The 17,975-nt window shown below is 40.8% G+C and overlaps 1 protein-coding gene across 7 annotated transcripts in view; it reads right to left on the reverse strand.

Moving 5' to 3' along the window:
• Positions 1–17,975, reverse strand: part of synrg (synergin gamma) — a 34,666-nt gene that overhangs the window by 2,167 nt on the left and 14,524 nt on the right. For 4 of the 7 annotated variants that reach the window (XM_020708167.2, XM_020708165.2, XM_020708164.2 and 1 more), the window contains 9 exons: positions 17,553–17,615; positions 15,729–16,685; positions 10,444–10,974; positions 9,234–9,397; positions 9,081–9,134; positions 8,650–8,746; positions 7,394–7,542; positions 6,690–6,800; positions 6,575–6,613 (listed from right to left, as the gene is read on the reverse strand). In XM_020708167.2, coding sequence (XP_020563826.1) covers positions 6,575–6,613; positions 6,690–6,800; positions 7,394–7,542; positions 8,650–8,746; positions 9,081–9,134; positions 9,234–9,397; positions 10,444–10,974; positions 15,729–16,685; positions 17,553–17,615 — 2,165 coding nt within the window. The remainder of the gene's footprint in view (positions 1–6,574; positions 6,614–6,689; positions 6,801–7,393; positions 7,543–8,649; positions 8,747–9,080; positions 9,135–9,233; positions 9,398–10,443; positions 10,975–15,728; positions 16,686–17,552; positions 17,616–17,975) is intronic. The other 3 variants (XM_020708168.2, XM_020708169.2, XM_020708163.2) reach the window with 1 other exon arrangement.

The raw sequence follows: 17,975 nt of genomic DNA on the forward strand, positions 1-17,975 counted from the left end.
CCTTGTGGGACCCCATAGGAAACCCGAGCTGTGGTGGATTCATAACCACCTAAACTGACACACATGGTTCTTTCCGCCAGGTAAGATTTGAACCAGTCCAGTGCAGTGCAAGAGGAGTTGATATTTGATCTTTGAAGACTCACTTTGATTAAAATTGTTTTTATTTTTCACATGCCTTTGTGGCATTTATCTGAGGATGGAGGACATAAATTAAGCTAAAAATTACATTTCTGAATAGTTATTCATACAAATCTTTGTGAAAGCAGACGAAAAATGCTGTTTAAAAAAGAGCTTAGGTATGACATAGTAAATATGCTGGGCAGGCCAAAAGCTTCCTGCTCTCTGCAATGGGGAGGGGAAAGAGGGGAAGGGGTTATTGCTCTACACCAGTGTTTTTCAACCTTTTCTGAGCCACGGCACACTTTAACCTTAAAAAAAATCCCACGGCACACCAGCATCCAAAAAAAAAAAAAAAAAGGAGAAACTCATAGTCTGTATTGATCTACAGCCCCTGCACAATCTCACATGCATTTTTGAGATAATTGTTACAGAAAAAGCTGGAAACTGCAGCTGTTTTTTTCTAAAAGATGCAATAAAAGTTAAGTTAGAAGATTTAAAAACAGTTTGTGTGTTTGTTAGTTTCAAGACGTTTAACAACAGATCTCCTTTTGCGCTGTCACTCTCACAACCCAATGCATCATGGGAAATGTAGTGCATAAAACGGCCGAAGATCGGTTTTCGGAGCTTCATTGTTTTGTTCACTTGTTCCACGGTCTGATACCGGATTCTGTGGAAAGCTACACCGCTAAAGACGAGCTTTAGCTGGTATTTCTGTTAGAACTGAGCGACTTTACGAGCTAAATCGGGACAAGGAAGTGAAGACTTTAAGCACTTCTGATTGGTCAGACCGATGACATGTGATTAACCCCCCCAACACGGGACTTTTCCAAAATACAGCCGAAGGTGCAGCTGAATCGCGGTACGTCATTCTTATCAAAATGTCTTTAATAAAATAAAATAAACGCAAAGAAAAGGTATTTTACGATCTTTTATATTCCTAACTCCTCAGTGTTTTATCAGGATGTTTGGATGAACAGAGAGCTAAAATCCTGGAGATGGGAAATGTTTTTAGATCAGTTAATGAGGGCAATTTCCCACGGCACACTTGGCCATCTCCCACGGCACACTGGTTGAAAAACACTGCTCTACACCAACAGTCCCGGCAATGACTCAGAGGCACATTTTTAATGAACAACTGCAGAAACAACACAGGTTTTTGGGTTTTGGATAAAAACGGCATGATCATAATTAAAAGACCACTGGGAACACGTTTAAAGATACATCAAAAGATGAACGGAATGGGAATTTACGTTTCTAGAAAAGAGCAAAAGTCTAGATCAAAATGGAACCAAGTATTTGATGGTATTTGTTCACCAATAAATAAAAAAATTGCTACATACATTCACACACACACACGTGTTTTTGAAGGGTTCTGTGAAAAGATGAAACATGAAACTGTTATGTGAGTTTAAGAGACACTCAGAGAACAATTACATTGAAATTTCGAAGACACCAAGTAGAATATTGATTATGTATCAACCAAGATGCTCTTCAACATGTCCAAAATCTGAGAAATATTTTGCATTACAAGATGAGACATGTGTTTGCCAGATATTGTCAGCAGCTCACGCAACGTTCTCAATTCATATGAAGAGGCCAGTGCAAAGAGCAGTGGGATGCAGGCCATGTCATAGCGAGGTGCTACTTCAGCTAGAGGACTGAGAGAATTAACAACCAGCAGCAAATACACTTGCAAATTAGTTTAAGTACATAAACAGTATCATCTGCCTCAGTGATGCTTCCCAAGAGGTTTCTGACTTGATGCTGAAATGGTAATTAGGAGCATGCGGCAGTGAAAACGAGTCAAAAGAAGAATGTGGTTAGGAAAGGAAACTTAACACATATTAAAAGAAAGAATTTGTTTTTGTTTTAGGATTCATTTTATGAGTAAAATTAAAAGAAAGAGCCTTAGAAGTTCAAGACATGAATTATGTGTTGTTATGAATTTTGCAGGACAGAATTATACTCAAACAATGCAGGTGGGTGTGCTTGTAATTAAGAGAAAAACGACTACAAGAAGATGTTGGTTGTTTGTTTGGAATGTGGTTTGCAGAAAAACATGCAGTAATGGATGAAAATGAAATTTTGGTTGCTGAAGTTAAAAAAAGTTGTTTAAAGTCCCAGTTTCCCAGTGGTATTTTAAATATGACTGTGCTGTTTTTAGGCTAAATCAAAAAATCAGTATCATTTTCTAGGACATAGTTTCTGCAGAGTGGCAGTAGTTCACACATTTGCCTCTGAGTTGAGGGCGGGACAGTTGGCGGGGAGTAACTCCGCACCCGCCTGGCCTTTCCCGTTGCAGAGAGTTCTCTGTTTACAAGCTTTCCTGCTAACTTACAGCCCCTCACACTCCCAACCTAACATTACCGCTGCAACAATAATAACGAGCAATATTGAAGCTATTCAGTTGCACAGTTTTGATCCAGATTTCAGCTCGGACGAGGAAAACCAAGGCGTCCATGGATCTGTTTGTAAGTGGCTGCATTTTTCATCAATTTAAATAAAGAAATACTCAGAAATGCAAATTTGAGTTTAGTTTTCTTTAAATATGTCCCCCCATCATAAGAAAAAACCCAAAACTGTTTCGAAAATGTACAAAAAAAAAGTTTTTAATGTCTACATGGCACAGTTAAACCATTTGTTTTCAGCGTCGATGTTTTTGCTTTATTAACCAATTAGAATCCACCTTTCATAAATAATAAACATGCTTTCTTTAACGTGGCAGTCACTACATAAATACACTTAGTTTGGAGGCTCTCTTTCATCAAATATTCATTTTCCTGTTTAAATGCAGAAATGTTTTTATAGCTTTTATTGTTCTTCTTTTGGATTTTAGATTCTTAATCCACTTGTGTGTAAAGGAGCATTATGTTTAGCTTGAGAAACCTCATGCTGATGTGCAACTGATTGACACAGTCAGGTGGAAGCTTTGATGTACTTCCAGATGATTTTGCTCTAAACAAAACAAAAAAATAAACGATTCCTCCACTGATCTCATTTGAGCAAAAGAAGAAATGGGAGCTCATTATGAGCCTGACCATCATTTTCCAACTGTCCGTGATCAAATGAAATGTCGGCGCTGTGCAGGGGGGCCAGCTGGAGCTGTGCATGTGCAATCAGGACATGCTAATGTGTGCAACGATGTGGAGTTTGCATCCCTGGTGAAATAATGAAGCTGGAGCCGGAGAGGCATGACTCATGTGCGGTGAATCATAACCACCCACGCAGAAGAAGAGCAGAGATGAATGTGGAAAACAACAGCAGCGTATGAGGAGGTGGGGGGGCACGGGAAAGCAGTTTCAGGTCGGAAATACCTCCAGCGCCCTGAATGCCCGTCTGCAGCTCAGATGTTCGGCTGGATGAAGAGCTTTTTAAGATGAAGGACACCTTTTCTGCTCTTCCCTTTGCCTCTCAAGCTCACGTTTCACCATCCCAGCGATTGGCTTTCAGAGCTCCTTTGTGCTCTGGCCTACTTGTTTCTGCAACTCTCCACTCAGAACTGGCAACAGTTGTAGCTGGTGGAGGGAGGTGGATGTGAAACGAATGGATGCACTTGTTGTACCACCTTTCCCAGAGACTTCACCTGCACGAGCTTCTAATGACAGCTGCTTTCCATGGGTTTCAAGAACAGAAGCTCCTGCTTCTTCTGCTCTGAAATGGTACAGGCTAATGCTTTTGGGGTGGAGGCATCTGCTGGAACAGGCCGTAAAAATGCACATGACCTTTGCAGCTGCAGAGAAAAGGTCGAGGAGTGACAGGCTGTGGGGACCATATCAAGATCTACATATTTCTATATTAGATCGAAAAACCAGTAAAACTTCTGAAGCTCAAGAGTAAAACGAGGAGCAAAGACTAAAAGCTGCTGTTTCCCCTTTTTTCTTACCCAGACAGAGATTGCTTGACATTAGATGTGTTTAATAAGTTAATTGAAAGATAAAACCTTGTCTAAAAATTGATTAGCCGTTTAACACCCTTCTAAAAATGTGGACAAGTCACAAAAATAATAACAGCTTATTTATAACTTTATTGTTTGCACTAATTATCTAATATACATTTATTTTACTTTTAGACAAAAATTGAAAATATTCTAGGAAGAAAAGAAAAAAGCACACCTGAATCAAGAGGTCAGATGTAGGGAGTGCAATGTTATTAGTACATTCCTAATTTCTATAGAAAGGTTTTATAACTAAGCCATGTTTATTCCACCTTTCTTACCAGAACAAAACCTTGAATGAAATAAATTAAAATCAAACTGTATTGGGAAAAAATGTAAAAATAGAGAAAATAAGTGGTTTTTTGGTTGTTTAATATCCAGCTGAGTCTTAAAAGGCAGATTTGGAGTCAAACTAGCTTCTGCAGAATAGGTGTGCTTAACCATGCAGCAGATGAGCAAGGAAACCTGGTCAAATCAAACATTTATAGTCAGAAGGTCCAGATAAACCTCTCTTGCACATCCATCTCTGCATGAAAATAAAACGTCAAACTTAACAAGTTTTTCTCTAAAAAAGTAACTCAATGAAAGATGATGTTTAGAGGAGCAGAAGCTCATCTGCTCTTTTAACGACTCATCAGCATTTCCTCTTATCAGCACCTTTTCCCTGAATGAGGATGCAACAATTGGGGGCATTCTTTTTTTGGCACTTTTTTAAAATGATCTCCTGCCTAGAACTTAATAAAAGAGGGGTTATTAAAAAATGGCGTTGGCTTCCGTCCGTTCTATGCCTCCATATTCACTGCCATTTCAGGCAGATCTGCTGCTGCACTGTCAGATAATTGGCATCTTACCTGTGCCCTGTCAGAGCCACAGAGGGATTATGGGGGGAAAAATGTTTTAAAACCAACACCCCTCCTCACAATACTGCAGGAATACAAGTAATAACCACTCAGACAAAAATCCCAGCCACCACAGGCGAGAAGGCAGATCCGCAATCTTTCTCCACACAGCACCCAGAGCAGTTATTAGAGCCACTGATGGTTGTTAGCTGAAGGTGGAGGGCGGGTGGGGAGCAGCCACCTTCATGTGGAAGTGACGGAACAGAAATAAAGTTGAAATAGCCCTGATTTCCTTGAAGAACTAATCCCAGAGTGTGAAAACCACCCGAGGCGCCAAAATGACAACTCTCCGCGCTCATATTTCAGATGGAATACTCATGAGGAAGACTCCACTGTGAACATGTGGGTGACCAAGGCCAACCGCACCCCCCCCCCCCCCCCCCCCCCCCCGCGAACATCCTCTCTGAGTCGGAGCTCAGGAACGAAAGTGTTTTATTCAATCTGTCAGCTGTAAAAACAAACACACCAGTAAGCAAACTGAGCAATTAAAGCCCCATGACGGCTCTGCATAAAAATACTTCGATCCTGAAAAAACCTGCTTTAAAAAGGCTTTGGGAACATTTTTTAAAATTCTATTGTTTGCCGTTAGCAAACACATCTTTGTGATTTTTAGGATTACTGGATGAAACAGGCTGCCTTTTATTGTAAGGAAATTATATAAGACTTCTATCCAACATCAGCTGTAAACTCTCAACCTCTCTTCCTGTTTTGCATGTTAATGCGGTTATAATCCAATAGGGACATTTTGCTTGGTTTGAATATAAATCTGTATGAAATGTAAGGATGTTTCTGCTCAAAGCTCACGTGGTCTGAAAACAGAGCGTTCACAGACAGCAGGGCAGAGGCTCACGGGGCTGCTGTTGTGATGCTACTAAAGCTAAGGGATTGTGTCAAACACAGTTAAGCATCTACCAGCTCTTTCATTGTATACTAAAGTAAATTATAAGAATAAGCAAAAGCATCAGCAGGATATTAAATAGAGATGCTGAAAGCAGGACTACAGGTTTCTACAAAACATCCAGATTATGGCCAGTAGTTTTAGTAATTATTTTAATGTTTAGAAACTTTAAAACTTAAAAAGCGGCTGTCCCTGCTATCTCTGACTCTGAACAATGCTTTTACATTTCATGCCCTTGTTTTTGCAAAAAACAAAATAAAAAAAAAACCTTGGGATAGAAAGCTTGAAAATGCAAAAAGAAAACAAAACTTTTGCATTACTTGGAATTTGTTTTTCAAGAAAAATAGAAGTTTTCTTTCCGTGTAAAATGTTTGGGATCATTAAACTGCAATATGAACGCTGCTCCCCATAGTGAAGACATTTCAGCTGGTCGCTTTTAGAAATGACTTAAAAAAAACAAATATTTTTTCCTAAATTCTTTAGGTTAGCATTTGGAAACCTGCAGATGAACAAAAACTAGGAAGCTGATTAATCCACCTATTTTAATATTTTCCTTTTTTTAGTGATTTCAAGTTAATTTAGGATTAATTAGGATTTGCCAAAGTTAGGAAACCTAAATAAAGCAGTTTGATATATGAGAAAAGGAGTTGTCACTTTGGTCCCTTGCAGGTTTTATCTGTGACAGGAGGAGGAAAAGTAAAACAAAGTTTTTTGGTATCATACTCGTTTAAACAGGCGTCCCAAAGCGCTGCCGGCTTTGTTCTGGAAAATGGTTGAACGAAAAGTCATTTTGTGCCGAAACCTGCACGTTGGTCGGTGTCTGTGAGCACAAACAAACCTTGCTGCGAGCCTCGACGTTGAGCAGGCAAACTCCACAGGCCAGCTCCTTGGCATTCTTAATGCCGTGCCTCAGAATGCAGGAGGAGAAATCCAGAGAGCTTTCATCCGGCTGCACACAAACACACACAAATACACAATGTCAATTTGCTTCTTGCTGCAGGCCAAGGTGTGTTCATTTGTGTTCTTGCAACAACAGCTTAGAGAGCAAGTCTGCAAACATCAAACATCACGCCATCAAAGTTTGCAGGACTTCAACTACTGGTGTGTGAAATGAGGACAAATCAAACTGGCTTTTCAATACCTTCCATCACCTGCATGTGCAATTATAGGAAACTGTTTTTACTCATTCGCCCTTGAGATGAGCTGTTCTTCTGTCAACCTGTAGAGGAGCAGAGTCTCCTTCTTCCGTTTCTGTCTGACAGACTCTGGCACGCAGTTGGTTAATCAATCTATACTGTCCTCATCGTTGCCTTAAACACCATGAAGGCATCCTGTTCACATAATTGATTTTAACCCAACAGGTTCACTGATGCTCCTATGAGTGGTAAGCCGACCTCCGATAATCCATTATCACATGTTTTCAAATGGGTTTTGTAGATAACAAAGGTCAGCTAAAGCAGACAGGAGCATCAATCTGGATTTTGTTTTTCCTTTCCCTTTGTCGTTTCCTGAAGTCAGAGGAAATGCTTTTTAGCGTCTCACCGCAAGCTTGGCCATAGACATGAAGCTTAAGAGGTTGTTCCACACGCGGCTCATGTCCTTGAGCAGCACCTGCAGCTTCTCCGAACACACCGCCGTCGCCTTGATGCCCAGCTCCACTCGTCTGGTGACGCGATACACTTCCACCACGCCTGGCGAGCAAAACGTACCACACACGTGAGGAGGCAGTGGCGGACATGGTTAAGATTAAAAACGTGAAATATGCTGACTGAATTTAGAATGTTCCAGTGTGTAAACACTTGATAGCAATAATAGGTATTATTGTGAAAATCACTGAAATCTGCACTGGATCCTTCAGTGGGAGGTTGCTATATATAACTCAATTAAGCATATTCATTTAAAGGAACATATACAGTATGAAGTACAGCTGGTGCTCAAAGTTTCTAACTAAGATGGAGAAGATTCAGTTTAATGTAGGTAAACTTTGGAACATTCTTCCAGATGAGGTTAGACCAGCTTCCATCCAGACAATCCTTAAGTCCAGCAAAAACGGCTGTCTTTAGCTCAGCTCTGGTAAAAGTAATTCTGCTTCATACACATGCAAACAACGACACACTTTCAGCTTCAAGCTCCCTGCTCTGCTCCATTCTGATGCATCTGCTTGTAGACGACTAGTTTCCATGAATGTCTTTGATTTCCTCGTCTGAGCTGGTATCTGGATCAAAACTGTACGGCTGGAAAGCTCAGATGTTACTCGCCATTATTGTTGCACCGGTAATGTTAAGTTACGGGTGTGAAGGGCTGTAAACTAGCGTGAGAGCCTGTAAACAGACGGGTGATGGAGGTGGGGGCGGGCTTAATCTGCGCCAACAATCCTACAACAATTCTATGATAACTGCCGCTCTGCAGAAACTATGCCCTAGAAAACGACAAGTTTGGGCGGCAGTTTAGCTCAGGCGGTAGAGCAGGTCGTCGGATCGATCCCCGTTCTCCCCAGCCAGCTGTCGCCCCCCACGCGCGGCTTATATGCAGCAACAACCCCCCCCCACAGGGAGAAAGGATTTCCAGATCAATTATTACTATTATTATTACGTTTTTTGATTTTGTCTAAAAACGGCATAACCATAACCAAAAGACCACTGGGAACATTTTTAGATCAAAAGATGAGCGGAGTGGGTCTTTAGCAGAAACAAAATGCAGTTTGTACATTTTTCTCTCTTTCCTTGATGCCTAATTCATATGGGTTTGATTTTTGTGAGAGTGCGAGCTCTGTGTGTGCTGTGTGAGCTCTTCCTCACCCAGCAGATACTCCATGCCCTGAGCAGACTGGATGACCTCTGTGCAGACAGCAGAGCTGCTGATGCTGTTCAGGGTGTTGTTGGCTTTGGTGATAACCTTAATATGAACAGACACAAAAACCATCGTAGAGTCAAAAATGCTGTATTACACTATTATCTTGATAAATGTTACAACAAAACAGCCCATCAGTGTTTCAAGGTATGCCTGAAACATTTTTACAGATACAAATTTTATGTATTTTAGTATTTTTCTTCCCCTACAAAGCCTTTTAGAGCATCTCTTTACTGTTTGGACTAAAATAAATATTTTTAAAATGTGTTTTCTATTAAAAGAAAGTGATGTGAAATTCAAACTACTCGCTCTGTTGTTGCAACCAATAAATCCACATTTATTTTTTGCAGTTTTAGAGATCAATTGGACTAACACAAACCTCCAGAGCACTTTCCAGACACCTTTGCCACTCATAAGCATAGCGCTCGCTCTCCTGCAGCAACAAAGTGACAAAATATGAAACGACAAACTTTTATGACACATAGATGTCGGGTCACTGACGCCAGCAGCGAACTGTGGCGGTTTTCCTCACCTCCACCTCTCCGGTCAGGTTTTTGTACTTGTCCCAGATGACCGGCAGGGCTGGTTTTTCGCTTAGCGTGTTGGATCTGTCTCTGAAATGCTGCTCGGGAGCTGGAGACGGCGGCGATCGGCCAATTTCCCTCTCGCCTAAACTGTGACTGCGTTTGTGGGAGCCTAAGGGAAAAAACCAAGGAGACACGGACAATATATTCACTCACTGCGAGGACACTCTGAGAAATGTACCTGTGCATTCGCAGTCATCACTTTTTTTTTTTTTCCATTTTTATTGCAGCCATTACTCTCAGACAGTGCAGAACAGGTAAATGCTTTGGTTCAATAAAAAGCAATAAGGTTCAAATCAGAGGCTCAAATACGACTGAAATGTATGAATAATTCATCAGTATTTTGAGAACGAACACAAACATGTTAAGCGTGAACTGATGTGAGGAAGAATCATCCAGAAACAGGTAATCCGCCACCTTTGGAGCCATGTGTCGCCACTCAAACCAGCATGAAGCCGAACCGTGATAAGATTACAGCTCTGCAGCCAGAGACAGTCTGCTCGCCACAGTAATTAAACCCAGCAGCAACAAATGAATCCGTTCTTGTCACAGATAAGGAAATATTTATTAGACGGAACAGAGGAGCGAGCAGCACCAAAGTGGATACAGTTCATTTCTGCAGGTGGATTTTGTTGGAGGCCATTAATCCGTCTCAGCAGTCATTGCCATTAGAAAGCTGGAATGTCTTTGCAATGCTACCATCTAATGCCTAACAGCTTTACTGCATATCTGATGGCAATGTGGTGATGGAGCGGCACGTCTTTCATTCCTTCCTGAGTTCAAGGGCTTTTAGTTTCTGGAGAGCTCATACCTGGATAACATGACAGGTTTTAGGAGAAAAGATGTAATCTAGATTCACCCCAAAGCCTCACTGTCACAAAATACAGGAAGTCATGTCTGCTTAAGCATTTCACAGTACCAGCTCACTGCATCAACACCAGACCATGGATATTTTCTTAGAACTTCTTAATAATTACTCCAGTTTGGTTGGATTCAAATGTTGATGTTTCAACAAAAGAAAAAAATAACAAACATCTTGCTTTGCTTTTTAACTCAGACTGGGTATGTTTGAAAAACAATAATCACAATTTATTTTATTTTATTGTTGACGGATCTGTGTGGAGAAATGCAGTAAAGTTAGGACACAAGAGGACTTACCTTGAACTGAGAGGTCAAAGGTTGCCAGTTCATTCTTGATCATCTCCTCGCTGGACTTGACTTTGGCCTGAGCGCTGGCTTTAAGGAAGTCTGACTTTTCAAACTTGGGCTTGTCCCCTTGGAAGGCGCCAAACTCGTCTGGGGGCTCGCCTTGTTTCCCCTCAGAGCTGGCCTCCACGGCAGTGGAGTGAGAGTTTTCGGAAACGGTGCTCGCAAAGTCTCCGAAGTCGTCCTCGTCATCAGCTCTGCCTTGGTTGGAGCTGAAGTCGGCAAAGGCCTCAAACTTGTTTGCTTCAGATGCGCCATCCTCTGCGGTGGCCCTTGCTGTGGAGCAGCTCGTGATGTTTTCAGTGCTACCGAAGCTCAGCTGCTTCCTCTGGGATGGGATTAATGATGGAAGGGAACCTCCCTCCACGCCCTGCCGCTTCCTGACCTCACCTGGCAGAGTTTCCTCCCGGTCTGACCAGTCATAGCTAGCCAAGGAGCTGAGGGCGGACGTCCCGAAAGGGTCAAATTTCATGTCGTCTCCTTCTGTAATGACAACACAGACATACGAGTGGTTCCTAGCAGTAGATCAGACGCTGCTGTAGAAGGAATTTGTCTGCAGATCAAAGGATTTTAAAAGTATTTTTTTGTTGTTGCATTGTTTTAGAAATTGTTATTGTGTGGATTTGTCTTACTTTAATTAAAGCAGGCAGCTTTTTTATTTCAATCTGTTCTTAAACTTTCAGAATTCTCAAAATGACGGATGTTTTCAACCTTCCAAACACGTTTAGTGTAGAAGGAAATTATACTATATTTTTGGAGCTTTACGAGGGTCCACATCCATTTTAAACTGTATAGGTTTAATTTTGTGTATGATAAATTCTCTTTGAATTTTTTTGGTTGCTTTTTTCCTGTCTTTATTTTCCATTTTACCGATCCAAAAAAATGATCCGAACCGTGACTCTAAAAGCGTGGCACGACCCGAACCGTGAGTTTCTGATCAGTTACACCCTTAACTATTATTATATTTCTATACAACTATGTCTAAATGTGTAAACCATGTGTAGTTTACACAGGTATAAATTCAAAATCAAATCAAATAGACTGGAAATTATTGGTGATACCCAGCCCTAGTTTACAATGGAACCACAATGTTGATTTGAAAGCCAGAAAAAAAGTACAGAAAGTTTCTCTTGTAAAAATGTGCCATTCCTAAAGTGTATACACTTTAAGACCCTACTGTCTCCCGTCTAATGTCAAACTGTTGACCATTGGTCTTTAATTATGCAGTTCTTAGGCAAAATTTTAAAAAACTGTCATTTTCTGGGACAGTTTCTGCAGAGCGGCTGTAGTACATTAGGAATTCTGCAGAACAACTCCGCCCCGCCCCGCCACGCCTTACTGTCCACTTTGCCAAGAGCTCGCACCGTGGCCCACCCAGCATTTTTTTCAATGTCCCAAATGTGCTCTTTTGAACGGTGCCAGGTTCCCAACAATTTGAATAAAAAAATACTCAGAAATGCAATTTTAAACATAATTTTCCTACGACATGTCCTCATCATCAGAAAAACGTTAAAAACACAGATTTTCATCAGAGTGGGTCTTTAAAGGAACGTCTGAACTGACTGTAGCCATCATTAAACTGTATGATTTCATAATCATTTGGAAATGACGCCACCTTGAGAAATGTTTTACACTTCAAAGCCACGCTAAAAACGATCCACCCATGCATAAAATAAACTCTTATAAAATGGACCCTTTTCACTGTAAATATTTTTTTTCTTAAGGTTTTGCAGGAAAACAGTTGATTTTTGACAAATAAACCACATTTTGGCACTTTATGTTAAAACTAACAAATTTCAAAGCCCAGGATCTAACAAATTCTTCCAAAGATCCTCCCTACAACCCTTTTTGATCACTTCATCGGATAAATACTGACTGACAAGTCTTAAACTAGAACAAAAGTGTCAGCACTTAAGCATTCCTGTCTCCTTGACACTCCAAAACACATAAATCCGTCTTGTTGAACCCTTCCTGTTAGGCATGACAGAGCACTCGGATATAAAAAGCAATTTGTGAAATTGACAAGGATCTATTGCTGCGAGCTTTGCGTAATTAGACCACATCACGCCTCCCGAGAGAAGAAAAGGAAAAAAAAAGACGCATTTCAGCAATAACAACAGTAATATTTATTACGACAACATGAGAAGAGAGAAAGAGAGAAAAGTCACAAAGAAAGAGCTTTATCGTTACAAGAGGTTTGTCAAGCGAACATTTGTAAAATTAGATTTCAGTCATTTTAAATACAAGAGCATGCAGATCCAGGAGAAAAAAAGAGGAAAAAACAAAGATAACCCGAGGATAAAGAAGCAGAAACCAGAGACAAGGCACATTCACAGACTAGAATCAGTAGTTCTAGGGAGAAGAGAAACGTTTCTAACGGCTGGGATGGTGAGCAACAAATATTTTTGGAAAAAGGTTTGAATACAGAACAGGTAGAAAGCCAGGTTTCAAAGTTTTTTTCTTTTCTTTTTTTTTTTTTTTTTAAAAAAACAAGGCAGGAAGCATTAACCCTTTGAGGACCTGAGGGCAAACACTGGCAGAACATCTGAACAATGATAGACAAAGAGGGTTTTTTTGAATAAAGACTGCAGCCTAGTACATGATTAAAAAACATAAATATGAATAAATACAAAAATAAAGATATGGAATAATGATGTCTGCCTTATAGTATGTTTGCAAATACATGAGTGTCCTCTTCAAGCTCTCAAAGGGTTACAGAAAACAAGGAGGGCCACATTGAAACCCCAAAGAAGAGTTTGATTACATCCATCACAGATGCAGGGACAGATTTAAAGAGACAGTATCCTTTTTTTCCATCTTGCTACAGTGATTATTTGTCAAAGCAAACTAATGAACTCTTAAAAAGACAATATAAACCTAAAATACTTCATTAATAACTTGAGGCTATATTTAATTTACAATGGTAACCATACTACATCAAAATCAAAGGTATCTAGCTTCAAAATACAAATTTATATTCCTGTAATAAAAATACACTATATTAAATCTGTAAGTGTACGTCTGCGTCCTTGGGTAAAAACAAACTTGCAACACTTTTATGCATAAAATGGTTGATCTTGTCAATTTCACAAATTGTAAAAGCAGGCACACTGCAGCAAAAAGCAAGGCAAGAAGGGTAATACTGATTTCAAGAAGTTGTCAGAGAGCTGTGATATCACATAGAACTGCAAACAGCAATAAATAAATACATAAATAAATAAATAAATAAATAACATAACACCCCCACCACCACCACCACCACTACCCTAAAGAAAACAAACAGATTCCTTTTGTGCCTTAAAAGCAACCCCACAAAAGAAATACTGTCTCTTTAAGATGACGTACATTTTTCAGAAAAAGGTGCAAAGCTCAGTGAGATGCTCAAACTGCTTGGCCTGCTACACTTCAGCGACAGATTAGTCCCAAAAAGCATTCCAGGAAGGACGGGAGCCGATAAAAACAGGACCTAGGAACAGTTCGCGGTTACAGAAGCAGAACGTGTCTAAGGAAATATTTGGGTGTCGAAGCGTCTGCAACAGTTCAGGAACTTTCTGTGCAGAGGAATCAAACTATAGTCTAAATACTGCACAGACACCAGAATAAGGCAATGGGGATGTTTTACGTGTGTGCGTTTCTACGACAACTTCCACATGGTTTGGCTTCAATGCCTTATATTAACAGATATGCTGAAATGCTGATAACTGGTTGCATAAATGTGGTCCGAATACTAAACGCTCTCCATCGGCAGATTTCATAGAAGCAATACTTCGCCTGACAACAGTTGCTTGATATCTGAAGGTGTGTGGAATAAAAAGAAACATGAGACATGAAGGGAAAGCGAGATGCTTGATGAATAAAAGATAAGTTGTGGAGGAAGAGGGGAGGGGGATGCTGGAATGGAGACAACTGGATGATTGTTATTAAGGACCTGTGTTGACTGGCAATAAACAAAGAGGTTGTGAGTAAATTCTCTTTTTGCAGCTGTGACAGGAAAAACAAACGAGTGATATGATCAAAAACGATTATATCTGAGTTAAATTGGATGGTTGGACTAAAAAGAGAAAAAAAACTGCATTAAGTCAGAAAAAAAAATGGAAAATCGTGCATCTATCAGGTCTCTATTCCACCCTGCTATAAAGTAAATGAAATCAAACTGCGTGCAGTTTCATAATACCTTTGTCTTTAAGCTGAACGGGATGCTTGTTAGGAAATGTCTAACCAGTGACTTAAACGAATAAACTGAAAATCAATGCAAATGTTATTGAAGCTCATCTATAAGTTAAAAAATCTTCTGTTAAGCTGTTTGAAAAGACTGCATCACTGTCACAGCCCACAAAGAAAGAGGACTGCAGAGGAGCTGTAGAATGGGTCGACCATCAGGACAAACAGCAGCAGCCAAAGACTGACTGTCCATACTTTAAAGACCCACTCTGATCATCTTTTGACCGATTGTCTAAGCTTTCCCATTGGTCTATTTTATTATGATTATGTCGTTTTTAGCCAAAATTCAAAAAACCTGTGTCGCTTTTTAGGACGGTTTTTGCACAGCAGCAGGACTTTATTACAAATTGACCTCCGAGTTGTGGGAAAGACGGTTGGTGCTGAGCAACCCCGCCCCCCTTCCCTTCCAAATTGGACAGCGCTCAGAGCAAGGAACTTGTGGCCCTCCCAGCATTTTTTCAACATTACAATAAGCTCTTTCCCAAACTGCTTTTTTGTTTTTGTTTTGGCTGCTTCTGATTCACAAGGATTTGAATAAAGTAAAAAACTCAAAAAAGCAATTAGGAGCTTAATATTTCAAATTTATGTCCTTCATCATCAGAAAGAACATTTTAAAAATACCCAAAACACCATTTTCATCAGAGTGGTTCTTTAAAAGTGGGCAATATTCATTTGTAAATAAATGGATTTGGGCTAAAAGCTTTTCTGTGATTCCTTCAAACACAAAGCAGGGAGGAGAATGAGGACATAAAAAAAGATGAAACATCATGAGCATCTATAGAGGGACTGTAGTGTGTCAAAATGAATAATGAAATGTAAAATTAAGATGTCGTGTCTAATCTGATATGTTATTTGTAACTTCTCTGTAGGTTTATAACTCATAAGCCAACTTATTTCTGCTCTTTGAAAGTTTACTTGTAAACGGCTCCATTGTGAAGGGCAGGCTTGCCGACTCCTTAACGCTTTTGTGAGTGACTGTGGGGAGCCTCACCACAGCAAACGCACTAATTCCTCACCTGTAGCTGGGGGCTGGTGGGACGAAAGACCTGGCAAATCCAAGGAGCTGTCGGACATCACGTGCTTCAGGTCCCCACCCATGTCTGACAGCTTCATGTCCAGCTGTACTGACAGCGCGTCCTCAGAGTCATCCTTCCCCACGCTGCTCCCGCCGATGGACGGCAGGTCGAGGGATTTGACGGAGGCGGAGTCTTCCTTGGCTTGTTTGAAAGCAGATACTTTGTCGACTAGAGTCTTTTCCGAAGCCCCTAGTGCTGTGCAAAACTTTGAGGACTGAAAGTCAGCAAAGTCGTCTGTGTAGCTTTTGAGGGAAGAGAAGGAACCGCCGCTGTTCTCTTTGTTGTCGTCGTACGAAAGACCTCCTTCCAGGGAAAGCTGCTTGAACACGTCATACTTGTCTGAACCCTGCTGCTGCTGCTGCTGCTGTGGGGTGGTCTCCCCGTGGACCCGTGTGCTGCTCTCCCCTTTAGGCTCAACATCAGAGCTGCCGAATGCCATGAAGTCTGCAAAGTCATCCTGAGATGCTGCGGCTGTAGCTCCTCCTGCTGCTGCTGAAGCTTTACTGGGGTCAGATGAAGAGCCAAAGAGGGCAAAGTCACCAAAATCATCCGACCCTCCGCCTGGAGGTTTAGCTCCAGCAGGCAGAAGCACTAAAGAGGGGGGGGCAGAGACAGTGGGGAACGCAGTGTGCTTAGTCTCAGAGGGCGCAGGAACAGAAGAGAAAAGGTCCAGGTCGGCCATGTTAAGAGGGTTTTTGGGCTGAGAGGCCGGTGCCGTGGGCTGTGGCTGCTGCGGAAGCTGCTGTAAAGACTGAGAGTTTGGGAAAGCGGAGGAAAAGGCAGGCTGAAAGATTTTGGCTTGATCTGAGGGATCTAGTGGAGAGACGCTGTCGGCGGTTTTAAAGTCTGTGAAGCCATCATCAGCGCCGACAGACTTGAAGTCTGCAAATCCTTCCCCTGCAAACCAAAGGACTGGAGATTAGTAAAAGACAGAAGACAAAGACACAAATCTCAGCAGAAACAGACGCAATTGACAATCTTACAAGAGGAAAAAGCTGGTGGATTAGTTACAGTGTGACTCCGCTGCACTAAGAAGGGTAAACTTCTACTTGTGATGAACTGAGGGGTACAGAATATTTGTAGAACAGCACACATCACTGCACAAAAAGCTCCTTTATAAATAAAGAAACACTCCCATGCCTTGATCTGCTGAGCTCATTTTAACTTTTGACAAGTTAAAATGTCTTTTTTTTTTGTCTGATCTTCTTAGGCATCGCTCTGTTGCAGTTATGCAATATGATGCAGACATAAAAAAAAAAACACACCGCAAAAGTTTGAAAGCACAGAGTTTCAGCAGCTGCTCTTCTACAGCAAGCTAATGTATGCACGGCTAGAAGCCGAGAATCTGTTCCCACCGCCGCTGTACGGTGGAAGAGACTCAGCTAATGGGCTCATTAAGGAAGACGGAACCTGACAATGCCAAAGAAAGGTCACTGCAAACGATGACTTACTGGAGTTGTAAGAGCTGCCCCCATCAGAAACTGTTCTAATGAAAAAAGGGACGGGGATCAGCACTGCAAAAAAGCAAAAGTGGGCCAGCAAGGAAACGTGGAAGTGCAATGACCCGAAAGCTTTCCCACAAATCCGACAAAACGTTAATCATAGTGAGTCTGAGTGTGACTTCGCTACGCTTGTGCAGCTCAAACCCAAGAAACGAATAATTCTGTGACGAGGCTGACATGAGCACCTCAGTGCTGAACGTGTGAATCCTGCATGGCAGCATTTTCATCCAACAGGTAAAGTAAGACCAGGTGAGTCCCTTACCAACTGGTTTCTTGTCAGCAGGTTGTTCCAACTGTCTGAACACACTGTATTTGTCTCCAATGTCTACAAAAAAAAAGAAGCATGGGTTTATTAGACTGTTGGTACCAAAGGAGATTTTGTTATGGCAAAATAGGAACATAAAATGTTTTTTTTGGTTAAATTAAAGCTTAAGAATGCACAACTTCATAAATCAAAATTCCACCTTTGTTTCCAATAAATCTAGAGATATTCAAAAACTGTTTTTCAAATGCATCAAAAGTGGGTTTTACAATCATAATTTAACAAAGAAATACTTTGTTATTTAAACAAAATGTTATTTAAATCAATGTTTGTGATATTTATGCATCATTAAGTACCAAATATGAATCAGAATAAGAAAACTAAATTTAGGAAACATATCGTTTACACTCTTTTAAACAAAAC

The sequence above is a fragment of the Oryzias latipes genome, chromosome 13 (assembly GCF_002234675.1).
Source record: "Oryzias latipes chromosome 13, ASM223467v1".
Taxonomy (NCBI): domain Eukaryota; kingdom Metazoa; phylum Chordata; class Actinopteri; order Beloniformes; family Adrianichthyidae; genus Oryzias; species Oryzias latipes.